This window comes from Epargyreus clarus, unplaced genomic scaffold (assembly GCF_041222505.1).
Source record: "Epargyreus clarus isolate Ecla_fem2 unplaced genomic scaffold, WU_Ecla_fem_2.2 ptg000019l, whole genome shotgun sequence".
Classification (NCBI taxonomy): domain Eukaryota; kingdom Metazoa; phylum Arthropoda; class Insecta; order Lepidoptera; family Hesperiidae; genus Epargyreus; species Epargyreus clarus.
Window position 1 is genome coordinate 7,598,008 of NW_027332227.1, and position 13,489 is coordinate 7,611,496.

The 13,489-nt window shown below is 39.6% G+C and overlaps 1 protein-coding gene across 2 annotated transcripts in view; it reads left to right on the top strand.

Annotated features, from left to right (window-relative positions):
• Nucleotides 1–13,489, top strand: part of LOC140750367 (uncharacterized) — a 143,079-nt gene that overhangs the window by 35,010 nt on the left and 94,580 nt on the right. For both annotated transcript variants that reach the window (XM_073083849.1, XM_073083848.1), the window contains exons 2-3: nt 7,933–8,024; nt 12,721–12,886. In XM_073083849.1, the coding sequence (XP_072939950.1) occupies nt 8,004–8,024; nt 12,721–12,886 (187 nt within the window). In that variant the 5' untranslated portion in view covers nt 7,933–8,003. The remainder of the gene's footprint in view (nt 1–7,932; nt 8,025–12,720; nt 12,887–13,489) is intronic.

A 13,489-nucleotide genomic window follows, 5' to 3' on the forward strand; every position in this document is an offset into this window, starting at 1 on the left:
ATTTGTATACAAATTCCGTAACAAAATACTTTCTAAGCATGTTGCAGCTTTAGCGAAATTGGAAAATTTCAAAGCGCTTGGGACATGCTGTAGCGATTTATATAATGTTATATTGTTAACCCATCATTAGCATTGTTTGTCTGTCTGAATGGGCTAATGGACTCTATTTCATACCACTTTCATGTGTTCTTGTCTGAATGTTATGGAAAGAAAGAATAATAACTACTTATATGAATTACGTTAACGCCAACATGACGTTACAACCAAGCTTAAGGAGTTTACTAGTTACTGATGAGTTCCACTGGATAGTGGTTCCACTGAAAGTGGATGGAGGGAGGATTTTTTTCAACATCAGATTATTGTATTGGCATCGGTGCATAATATTTGTGCATTTTTTTAAATTAATCAGACGTTTTAACCTGTGAAAATTACATTTAAATCCATCCATTAACACATAGAACCCTTTGTGGTTCGACTCCGGCGGCACCACCGCCACACCTATTTCTACCTAATAACAGCAGTGTTAGGCGCTGCTGTGTTCCGGTTTGAAGGGTGTGGTAAGGGAGACAGACTTTTCCGAGGCGTTCCAGCTTAGTCCTCAGGGGTAGCGGCGCATCTGTGGCCGACCTCAGGTAGGAATATCTAATCCTATCTGGGGTTGATTACAGATGTCCATGGGCGGCAGTAGCCACTTACCATCAGGTGGACTGCATGCTCGTCTGCTACCCTTATATTATAAAAAAAAAAAAAAAAAAAAAAAAACATAGGCAAGTGACGTCAATATATTGAAGTATGTACAAACTATATATTAAATTAACATCATGTTCCGAATGAAATGAAATTTTGAACTGGAGTAAGAAAGTTTTACATGTACGCAGTACGTTAATCCTAAGTTTACTCAGCAAATAAATGCACTGGAATATCTCGTGCTTTGAAAATCTCCGCCAGAATTACATCTGTGCAATCTGTGTATTTAGATGTAGTTCGCAAGTCGCATATGTGTAGTTGGAAACTTAAAGGATATTTGCATTTGCACAGACATGTTATTAAAGTTGTCGTCAATCCATTACTGTGGGTATGGGTGATACTCAGGATGAGAAGGGTTTCCACCTGATGGTAAGTGGTTACTGCCGTCCATGAACATCTGTTATCAACCCCAGATAGGATTAGATATTTCTACCTGAGATCGGCCACAGATGCGCCGCTACCCGTGAGGACCAAGCTGGAACGCCTCGGAAAACTATGCCTCCCTTCAAACCAGAACACTGCAGCGCTTAACGCTGCTGTTATGAAGCAGAAATAGGGGTGGCGGTGGTGCCACCAATGTCGAACCACAAAGGGTACCACCTTCAAACATACTGTTTCTATTAAGAATATAATGCAATGAATAAAAAATGTCTACATAATTATATTTAATGAAAGGCTGCATTTTAAAACGGCTTTTATCAATATACCGAAAAAATATAAAGACTGTTTTTATTTGTTTTGTGTTGTTTTGTTTGTATGAAAGCAAATGGCATGAACTATTTTATCTCAAAAATATTTTACTTTCTGGAATATCGTAATCCAACAAGAATTATTATTTTGTTTGTTGAATTTTGTTTGTACAGCCGCGTAATCTACTATAGTTCGGACTTTAGTATTTTATGTCTATCGTGACAAAAGCAAAAGTTTTTCGTAATACGAGTATTCGTATCTACGTGATGGCTGACTTGTTGTTGTGTTATGACCTGGATAGTATGCTATCTACTTGATTATAAAGGCCATCAAACATGGGTATATTTATCTGAAATCAATCTAAAATAGGTTTTACCCAACTGCGGAAGGTAATGGTTTTCCAGTGTATGTACTCGTATGTTTCATTTTTTGGTACAGTTTGGTACAGGCTGGGCTACGGGAGCCCAGCGGCTTGACGGGTTTTAACATATGAGATGGCGATACATTCGTACTAAGTTGCATCAACTCTCGGAACAATATCAATTACATTCTAAAGTTTTTTTTTATTTACAAAATGTAAGAAACTAAACTACTGCCGGATACTTTTGTACAAATTTATTAACTATAATATTATATTACATATACTGATGAAGGTGGTAGAACCCTTTGTGGTTCGACTCCGGCGGCACCACCGCCACACCTATTTCTACCTAATAACAGCAGTGTTAAGCGCTGCTGTGTTCCGGTTTGAAGGGTGTGGTAAGGGAGACAGACTTTTCCGAGGCGTTCCAGCTTAGTCCTCAGGGCTAGCGGCGCATCTGTGGCCGACTTCAGGTAGGAATATCTAATCCTATCTGGGGTTGATTACAGATGTCCATGGGCAATAGCCACTTACCATCAGGTGGACTGCATGCTCGTCTGCTACTCTTATATTATAAAAAAAAAACTTATAATATTATATTTCATTACAAGATATTACACGTATAAATTTTAGATTGCCTGCCTAATGCCTGCTTCTTTAAAATCTTCGAAGCTGTTGTAAAATAAGCAGGTATAGGTAGGTACTCGACAATGAAACGAAATAATTGTTACGACAGGTAATATTTATTTATTTATTTTTAATCAAAATTTGATGAATCGTCACTGTTACTATATGCGATTGATCTTTGCTTATTTGGTCACAACACTACAAAGAACTGTCATCGAGAAAATAAAGAAATGAAAATAGTATAGTTTAATAACGAACATTCAAAGTTTTTTAATTGCCTTAATTGTATCCGCTTAATTATGGTGACTACGCTTCGTATCAGCTATTTAGACACTAGGCTACGCCATGATGGCAATTACGGTACGATACTAACACAAAGATATACGTCCAAGTTTGTAACGCTAATAAGCGTTGCTATTTTCGCCTACTGTTGAATATAAAGGTGAATGAAAGCGTGATAAAATAATTTTGAAATCCTTCAGGTTTAACCAAGTTACATAAATTAAAGAAGCCACTTTGTAAGGCTGTAGAACCCCTATCAGTCAACCGGAGAGGTACTTACCATAGCCACACCGTATTTCTTGTGCGAATAGTGAAGTACTTGTTAGTCTTGTTTCGGTGGAAGGGCATGTGTAATGTATCATCTTGTGGGTAGTTTGTCTTTTTTTTTTATAATATAAGAGTAGCAGACGAGCATGCAGTCCACCTGATGGTAAGTGGCTACTGCCGCCCATGGACATCTGTAATCAACCCCAGATAGGATTAGATATTCCTACCTGAGGTCGGCCACAAATGCGCCGCTACCCCTGAGGACTAAGCTGGAACGCCTCGGAAAAGTCTGTCTCCCTTACCACACCCTTCAAACCGGAACACAGCAGCGCCTAACACTGCTGTTATTAGGTAGAAATAGGTGTGGCGGTGGTGCCGCCGGAGTCGAACCACAAAGGGTTCTACCACCTTCAGCTCTCTCGACAGCAGAGAGGGTTGTCTCGAGCGCATACGACACGGAATGAGAGCGGACTGTGTGGGGACAGTCATGGACCTTCGGTGAGGACGGGCGTGTTGGTGCGTCAGCGAGCCAACGTTGAGTCGGGAACATTACAGTATGGATGTCATGACTTACGTATGAGGTGACCAACTTAGTTCTCAGGAGTGGCGACGCATCACATAGATCCTTTGTTCTATATGCAATTAGTTACAAAGGTTCATGGGTAGCAGTAACCACTTACCTTTAGCTACTTTATTAATTTCCTACTTTAATCTAATTAAAAAGGTAAAAATGAGTTTTCCTCTATGTATGTATTTTCGTGTGGGATTACAATAACACTTTCACAACATCCATGAAATGTACTACCTACTTATATATTATATTTGAATGTAGACTACAATAAAATTATATTTGACGATTCTTTTGTGGGCACTATCATTTCCATAGTAACAAAATGTCTGCGGTACCTAATTTTATTGCGATTACTTGCTTTGTACGTGTACATTTCAAATCATTAGGTCCCGTATAATGTTAAGTGATTCGTGCCTATTGTTATAACAAAAAACTTTTTGTGTACTTTTATATCATAGATTAGTAAAGATTACTCACTCCTAACAAGAAATTGTACCCAGTTTTGAGAATTGAAATAGTTGCGTAAAAAAGTTTTTCCACGTCTCCGTGCTAAAATGTCCCTAAAATATTTGAAATCATTATTTATTTATTACTTAAATTACGTAATTATTACGTAAATTAGCTATTTATTCCTAAATTTTCTCTAAAAATGTTTTTATTTGTCAAGGATTCAAAAAAAGAACTTACTAAAATAAGCCGTTTGTGGCTTCATTCAATTTCAAGGCGGCGAAGTATCTTTACTAATCTATGTTTTATATATTCAACACTTGAAAGTTCAATATTCGAAGGTGGTAGAATTCTTTTTCATTCGACTCCGACGGCACCACGCCTGCTTCTACCTTATAACAACAGTGTTAAGCGCTGATGTGTTCCAGTTCGAAAGGTGTGATAAGGGCGACGCACTTTTCCCGAGGCGTTCCTGTTTAGTCCTCAGAGTTAGCGGCGCATCTTTAGTCGACCTCATTTTATCTAGGGTTCATTACAAATATCCATGGGCGGTAGTAGCCACTTACCATCAGGTGGGCTGAATGTACGTTTGCTACTCCTATATTATAAAAAAAACTATATTATACAGATGTTTGGATAATATCCATCTCTTTTGAACCATGATAGAGTAGCCCATTCTTACTTTCATTTATAACCTTAATTTAATATGCATTACACGATTTAAAAAAGCCTGTTTTTCAAACAAAGAAGCGTATTCATTTAAAAAGGTTTACAGAACACTGCACAGGTAGCAGTTTACACTAATTTCTATGCAAATTAATCTCTCCCGAGAATTGGCCAGAAAGGTCCTAGAAGAGGTCGACAAACTTTTTTTGTAAAGAGTAACTTCGTCAGGATCTTGTATTAACTACTGTGTTAAAAAACTGTGTCTTCATCATTATCAATAATTGATGCCTCTCTGTTGACTAGTGTCTTTCAATAAAAAGGTCATAATTTGCCATCTTGCTAAGGTCCAGATTTACACATTTTTTCATATTTTTAAGAACGGGACGAAAAAATGTCAAGAAGTATGTCAAGATTTTCTCGTGAAGATTTTCTTTACTATTTTTTAAGCAACACTGTTTTATTCCTTTGTTATTTAATAATTAATTAAGAAACTTCTTGCTCGACTGGAATTAAATTCGGAACGGAGAACGGACGGCCAAAATTCATACAACTGTCACTGTTTTCCGTTTCACATTTAAAAACACATAACTCCACCGCCAAAACGATTCAGAGGAAATTCTTTACAAAATCCGCCTCGAGCGCAAAGCTTTGCATTTCGAACCGCTTTGTAGCCTTTAATAATACATCCAGACAGTTAAAGAGCCGAGTTCAAATGAGCCACACGTTGCCGACCCCTGGCCTAGTGTTTGCATATTGAATAAAACCGCGGTACCCTGCTGTTACCGACAGCTGCAATGCAGTAGACACATGCGTGAATACATGTTTATTTTTCAGTCCAACATTCCAACATTGTTTCATTATGTGGTATTGTGTTTACGGAAATTTTATGGAGGTTTGACTATAACGATTATTGTTTATTTTGGAAATAAAATGCGGTTCAATTTTTTTGTGATATGTATTTAGCTGTAACGAGTGTGTTTTATGTATGTTGACGACCCGCGTGGCGGAGCGGTCACCATGCCGGTCTGACACGCAGAGGGTCCCGGGTTCGATCCCCGGCCAGACAGATTTCTAAATGATGAATTTAGATTTCTGTTTCTGGGTCTGGGTGTTTGTGTATTTGTCTCTGTGTGTGTCCATAGCACCCACGACACAGGGAATCCTAGTGTGGGGCTGTGAGTGTAGAAAGCGTTTTTTTTTTTAATCTGTTAATTACTTCTTACGTTTTCTTTTTTATTATGTCCGTTAGCACAGATGTTTGTATGTTAAAATTATTTTGGTCTGTTTTGCGAGGAGTTACGAGGTTGATTCCCTGTTCAACAGATATTTAGATTATCTATTAGATACTTATCAGTTTTAAGTCTAGATCGTCTAGATAGATGAATGGTAACATTAACTGAGGAAGTAATCCATGTAATGACTATGGACATATAGAGACCAAGGACAGTATTCTGTGTTCACATTTTTTTTTTATAATATAGGAGTAGCAGACGAGCATACAGTCCCCCTGATGGTAAGTGGCTACTGCCGCCCATGGACATCTGAAATCAACCCCAGATAGTATTAGATATTCCCACCTGAGGTCGCCCACAGAAGCGCCGCTACCCCTGAGGACTTAGCTGGAACGCCTCGGAAAAGTCTGTCTCCCTTACCACACCTTTCAAACCGGAACACAGCAGCGCCTAACACTGCTGTTATTAGGTAGAAACAGGTGTGGCAATATAACATGCCTGAGTACTAAATGAAGTAGGTACGATATAGCCCCAGCAATACGGGCAATTCTCTTTCCAATTCCCAGCGGTAGTGTTCCAGAGTACTATTATCTGTGGATGTCGTCGTCACTAACTAAACTGAAACTACAGTTTAATTTGGATGTGTAGCCACATCTATGACTGCTTTCATTATATTTTTCAAAAGTAGGCGTTGGTGTAGATGACGCTTTAATGCTTTCTACACTAATCATCATCATTATCATTATCATCATCATCATCAACCCATTATTGTCCCACTGCTGGGTACGGGTCTCCTGTCAGAATGAGAAGGATTAGGCCATAGTCCACTGCGCGGGCCAATTGCGTATTGTCTACCAATCCACATATCTTTGTGATGTTTTTTAATAATGCAGGTTTCCTCACGAAGTTTCCCTTCGCCGTTTTTAGCAAGTGATAATTAATTTCTAATACGCACATAAATTCGAAAAATCAGGGGTGCGTGCCTGTGATTTGGACCTGGGACCCTTCGATCGAGAGGCCGAGTTTCTTAACCACTAGGCTATCACGACTTACACTAATTGTTCGTGTGTATAAAATATTAAAAAAAACATTTGTCATGATTATAATGACTTCTTCATTTTTGCTCGTTTCGTATGCCATGTATGCCATATGTTCCATGATATTTATAATGTTTTGTATACAATGGTATTTGGTCAGTTTATGGATTGCGTATTGTTAAATAATGACTCTACGATTTCATTATACTCGCTGAGTCATCAATCAGGGTTTCTTCCAGAGAAGACGGTCGGTTTATTTCCGTTATCTCTGATTGTCCAGAAGAGCTGTAGGATCTGTTTATTTACAGATCCTACAGCTAATGTAACATAAAACAATTGGCTTAGTGTGAGTTGAACTCGCACACTGGCTCCTTACCACAATTTTTTCATTTACTTTTATTAGCATTGGTTATAATGGCAACCATAGAAGTATAGAAGTGTGTTGTGACATTTGTGACCTATTACTCATGGCCGTGTTAGTCTACACTACAACTACACTACAAGTGAAAGTTTACATTATTCACTTTATCTACATAAAGTGAATTTTCTCTTGAGGTATTTGATCGATGTCCACAGCAGTAGCACCGTACATCAGATGTCGATAGTATCGATTTTTTTTAATAATATAAGAGTAGCAGACGGGCATGCAGTCCACCTGATGGTAAGTGGCTACTGCCGCCCATGGACATCTGTAATCAACCCCAGATAGGATTAGATATTCCTACCTGAGGTCGGCCATAGATGCGCCGCTACCCCTGAGGACTAAGCTGGAACGCCTCGGAAAAGAATGTCTCCCTTACCACACCCTTCAAACCGGAACACAGCAGCGCCTAACACTGCTGTTATTAGGCAGAAATAGGTGTGGCGGTGGTGCCGCCGGAGTCGAACCACAAAGGGTTCTTACATTATATTAGTAGTAGCCCTTACATTATATTACCACCTTACATTATATTAGTAGTAGGGTAAATAGACATTATGTTTTATTGTTATATTTATTTATTACAGATGCAGAGTGGCGCGCGGTAGCGGCCGGCGTGAGGCGATGATCGGCCACATGGGCCGGCCGCGTGCTCAACATGCGCCAGCAGTCAACCGATGTAAGTACCTACTTATCTTAATTACTATGAGTAATGATGGATATAATTTGCTATATGGTCCTAAATTTTCAAGTAGTGAGAGGACAACATAGCGAATAGTAAACACAGCGCATGTTACGATTACGCTCAGGCTGTTATTAATAATTAATCTAACAAAAGTTTTGTCTATCAATGATCAAGACCTCACAATTTCTGCCTACTGGAAATGGTCAATCGATGCTAGGCAAAAATTGGACAGAGAGATTATTTATTAACCATGGGATTTTAACGTGGTATAAAAAACAACAAACTCTTTGACATGCAAAAGGGTTTTGCGTTAGGTAAAATCCTTGGGAGCTAGAAGAGAAATTATTTTCGATAATAACATTAAGATATTATTAAGAAATTATTTTCGAACATCAAAGGAAGCTTTTCATGGTTAAGAACTGTTTGTGGAGGTTATCTTTAGTTAGGTTAGTTATCTTTCACCGTTTAGCAAGTGATAATTATTCCAGTTTCATTACACATGCATGAAGAACATCATCATCATGAAGGTGGTAGAACCCTTTGTGGTTCGACTCCGGCGGCACCACCGCCACACCTATTTCTGCCTCATAACAGCAGTGTTAAGCGCTGCGTGTTCCGGTTTGAAAGGTGTGGGGGTAAGGTAAGGGAGACATACTTTTCCGAGGCGTATCACCTTTGTCCTCAGGGGTAGCATCGCATCTGTGGCTGACTTCAGGTTCAGGACTTCAGGGAATATCCAATCCTATCTGGGGTTGATTACAGATGTCCATGGGCGGCAGTAGCCACTTACCATCAGGTGGACTGCTTGCTCGTCTGCTAATCCCATATTATAAAAAAAAAACATTAGATCAAAGTTAATGATTTGAGAACTTTACCTGTATCTATATATTTATATCTGAGAATTGAACTTGAAACGCAGAGGGACCCTTGCACGGAGCAAGGCTTCAGTCTGTTTCTAACTTCAATTGAAGAGCACACTCAACGTTCGTCAGGGGATTGCGATCCGGAATCAAACCGAGGAGAAAATTAACACTTGGGGCATTTTATTGTAGTATATGAAGTTATTTCTTTTGTACAAAATTTACGAATTTTATTTGTAAGGATATCTATAACGGGATAATTTAAAAATAAATAAGGATATGAAGCAGAATTATATGTATGTATAAACCTACACTACATTATATTGTAGTCCTCATTATATTATATTTGTTCTTTTTTTATGCTAGAAGCATCAAGCGCCTATAGAACTAATGTTGAGCCTTAGATAGAATGACAGTCGCCTATAGTCATCGAAGATCTCATATAAGTGGCTCTACGTTATCATTCCCTTCCCTTAACAAAAATACAGCAACTTTTAACACTGTTCTTAGGATACAATATGCATGTCGGTGGTTCCTCCGGAATCGAACTTTGAAGGGTTCTCCAAGCTTTTTATATTTTAAAGCACTTGCTGATAACCTACCACCATCCCACTTGCCAGATGGCATAATGTAGTAGAGTTCGCGTTCCGATCCGATAGTAGTTTAAGAAAAATATTGTAACAGACAATTTGTAAGTGCCGTCGTTGGCCTATACAAAATAAATATATTTCATTTCATTTCATATCAAAATCTCAGTCAGTTGTGGATAAGTTTAGTCGTATGAGGTGAACTATGCCCTTGCATAAATAATCGAATTAATTGAACTAAAACGATTATCATTATCTCATTACCACCAAATTGCGGGTTACTCAGGTGAAAAGGGTTAAGTCTACCACACTTAATCAAATCATGGTTGGTAGATTAGACAAGACGAGGAGAATTGACTTGACTTCACATAAATCATAATTAACGTGGTTTTTCATACGAGCGACAATAAGTTACGTAACCGTCGCCGACGGTTGCTCTCTCATTGACGATGGCTCGCGACAAACTGCGACAGACGGCGACAGTTGTCAATCGCGGGCGACTACCGCAGACCATAGTAGCGATGGGCGATAGTTACTAAAAACAATCGAATTATTCGATTGTTATTGTCTTCGATTGTATTCGAATAACTATCGAAATTCTTCGACTGTATTCGAATAACTATCGAACAATCGAATTATTCGATTGTTGATCGATTGTTCGATTGTTCGTCGATTGTTCGATTGTTCTATTGTTCCTCGATTGTTCGATAGTTCGATTGTTGGTCGATTGTTCGATTGTTGGTCGATTGTACAGTACACGCAAAACTAGTAACAGCGTAACCAAGCGATACTATTGCCTTCGGATAAAAATCGAACTATAGAAGCTAGTTGATTGTTGTTGATTTAGTATACACAAAGCTAGTAGCAGCGAGAATAATTTCTGTGTTCAAGAAACCTGAGTCCGACTTATGTGCGGGAGCGCACGTGCGTCCGCCATAGTGGCCTGTCGTTAGCGACAGCCGCAGATATTCGGCAACGATTCACTGCGCGGGCTGTCGCCCGTATATTAGAGCCCTTATAATCTTTGATCGACGAGTTGTTAATTTCGACTTACAATGAGAGAAACGCTCGATGTCGATATTAAATAAAAAGAAATACATCATTCAATACGTATATTTTATAAAGATTAACAACACCTCTATTTGTAAGTCGCTTAATTATTTACGTGTTTTAAGAAGTTTGACTTCTTTCTCATAAGACGCTGCATGTTTTGCTTATTTGCTGATTTTTTCCATAAATTTTGCTATGCCTAATGGCATAATGGGCTAGTGGTAATTAATTTCTAATAGGATTAGTGAAGAGATCTCCATAATGGAAAGCCGACGTTATTACTAAATACTATGCTATTATTACTCGTATCAGAGCACATCTATATTACAATCGAAGTACATAAAGAAATTAGTCGTTCGTTTCATATGCATAATATACAATTTTGTTCAGTATTTCGGGCTGGTCGAAATACTAATACTAATATGAATAAAATGGTAAATTCAAAATTTGACGAATCTGTCAGAACAGAAATAAATCAGACAGTCGTTACTCCCCATCCTTAAACCCCACGGAGGTCGTCGGTGCTGTGTGAAGGACACAGAGATCTCCAAAGGAACGCAAGAAGTCCGCTTTGCGCGTTGATTTGTCGGGCTCCGCACAGGTGAGCATGACGCTGCTACGACCACACATACCACCGTCCTTCTCGAGGTCGCTGACCGTGCAGTTTGATTTCCCACTCTTGTCACTTACAACCCCGGAAGCCTCTTTTTAGTCACCACTTACGACAGGGAAGTGTTACCGTAGCCCTATTCTGTTTTCGGAACTATAGGGACAATATAGTTTTCATCTGCAATGTTATTAGTGATAATACAAAACAACAGTACAAAAATTATCCGGGTGAATCAGCGACCTAAAATCATACACATTACTATTAACCCGATGAAAAATATCTTCATCTCGGAAAGCAATCTCTTTTTCGGATAATGTAAGATTTACAAACGTATAAGGTTTTATTACACCTACGTAAGTTGTAAAGTCTGACCTTGTTTGTCTGGCGTTTCTATTTTTGCATGAAAAGCGTTTCCATTAATGCTTTATCAGGTTCATGGTGGGAGAATGTGCTCTGCTTTTTCTACAATTATGGTGAGATTATAAAATAAAAAATGTTGAGTATGATGAAGAGATGGTAGCCCAAATTAATTTTTTGCACACTTGTGGTCTCAGGTTCGCATCTAAGATATACATTGAGTGGCATTACTTGCTTTATCGGTGAAAGAAAATATCGTGATATTACCAGTCCGATGGGTCAAAAAATATTCAATGAAGTTTATTATAATGAAGTTTATCAATATAGACTTGGCCAATACTATATGTCTGAAATATTGTTCAAGTTTCAGAGCTAGTATGACTTAAAATTCTTTATACAATACACTAATATTCGGCTAGTAATCGAAAGTCAAGGATACTACTCGTATAATGTGCGGATTATTTGATTGATAACAGTAAAATCTCTTAATAGGTCCCGAACAAAAATAAAGTAAATCGATTGGCAAACAAAAAAAAAACTTATCGTGCCCATTTATATACATTTCCAGATTGTAATCAAATAAGGGTCTTAAACGTTAATGTTTTCTTAATATTCCGTATCTGATGACCCCTGGATTGTTATTCAGATTGGATTTTATTCATCCCGGCTTATCTGTATGGTCACAGCGATTAAACGGGTCCATTCAATAGAAGATCGGCCACCAGAATGTGTCCCCGAGAGAAGCTCAGGGCAGCATACCTACCTACATATACACAAATATGTAGATTGTAAAACGTTGTATTGTTTTACAGTAGGCATAGGTGACGAACTACGTTTTGAAAATAAAGATAAAAGAGGTAAAATAAAGTTAATTATCATAAGTGACAATGATTTAGGCTAATTTCTACTATGCTGATTAAGAGCGGATTGATATAGATCTTAAGTATATATCTTTAAATCGTGTTGTAGCGGAAGCAACACCGCCTTTCAATCGATTATCAACCTCTGATTTTCCAAATTATGTGCGTATTAGAAATTAATTTTCGCTTGCTTTAATGGTGAAAGACAACTCGTGTAGATACACGCCTGACAGTTCTGTAAAAAAATGTCTCAAAGGTGTGAATTGTATCTGTTCAGGCCAGCGCGGTGGACAATGGCCTAAGCTCCTCCCTCTCTATGCCTACCATTGTAATATTGTGAATAATATTGTATTAATCGTGACACAGACGGTCGACAAAGCGGTATGCACGGAGGAGTCGGGCGCGGCGCGGCTGGAGGCGGTGCTGGTCGCGCTGGTGGAGCGCAAGGCGCGCGCGCTGCACGCCGAGCAGGCGCGGCGGCGCGCGCGCACGCACCCGCTGCTGCTGCTGCTGCGGAACCACGTGCCCGACGGTGAGCACACACACACATACAGCCTTTTTTTTTGACGAGGGGGAAACCTTCAAAAGGTACCCGACGCCGTGGGAGCGACGACGGGTTATGTGGGACTTTTACCGCACTAAAATCCCTCCGGTGACCGTCCTGGGCGTTGCGTAGAGGACATCGGGATCTCCAAAGGAACGCAACCGGAGTCTTATTAGCGCGTTGCTTCGTCAGGCTCCGCCCAGATGATCATGAAGCTTGTCACTCCTTGTGGAGCGTACGACTGTATGCGGTCACACATACCATCGACGTTCCCGGGGTCGCTAGCCCGGCGGTTAGAGCTCCCACTCTTGCCACCCGCAACGTCGAAAGCCCCCTTTTAATCGCCTCTTACGACAGGCAGAGGGTACCGTAGCCCAATAAATGAAAACAGACACACCGTTCCCGCCGGCGGAGACGAACGGCGTGATCGGTCGTATCATTAGCGTAACCGATTTAAGCCGAGCTCCGTACCTCACAGGAGGTGCCATTGGGTCAGCTGCAAATAATAAGAGGCAGATGGCAGGGACTCTGGCAGTAGCTGGGTTCACAACCTTCCCTCCCTCTAGCGAAGGAGGACGGTCTAGGAAACCG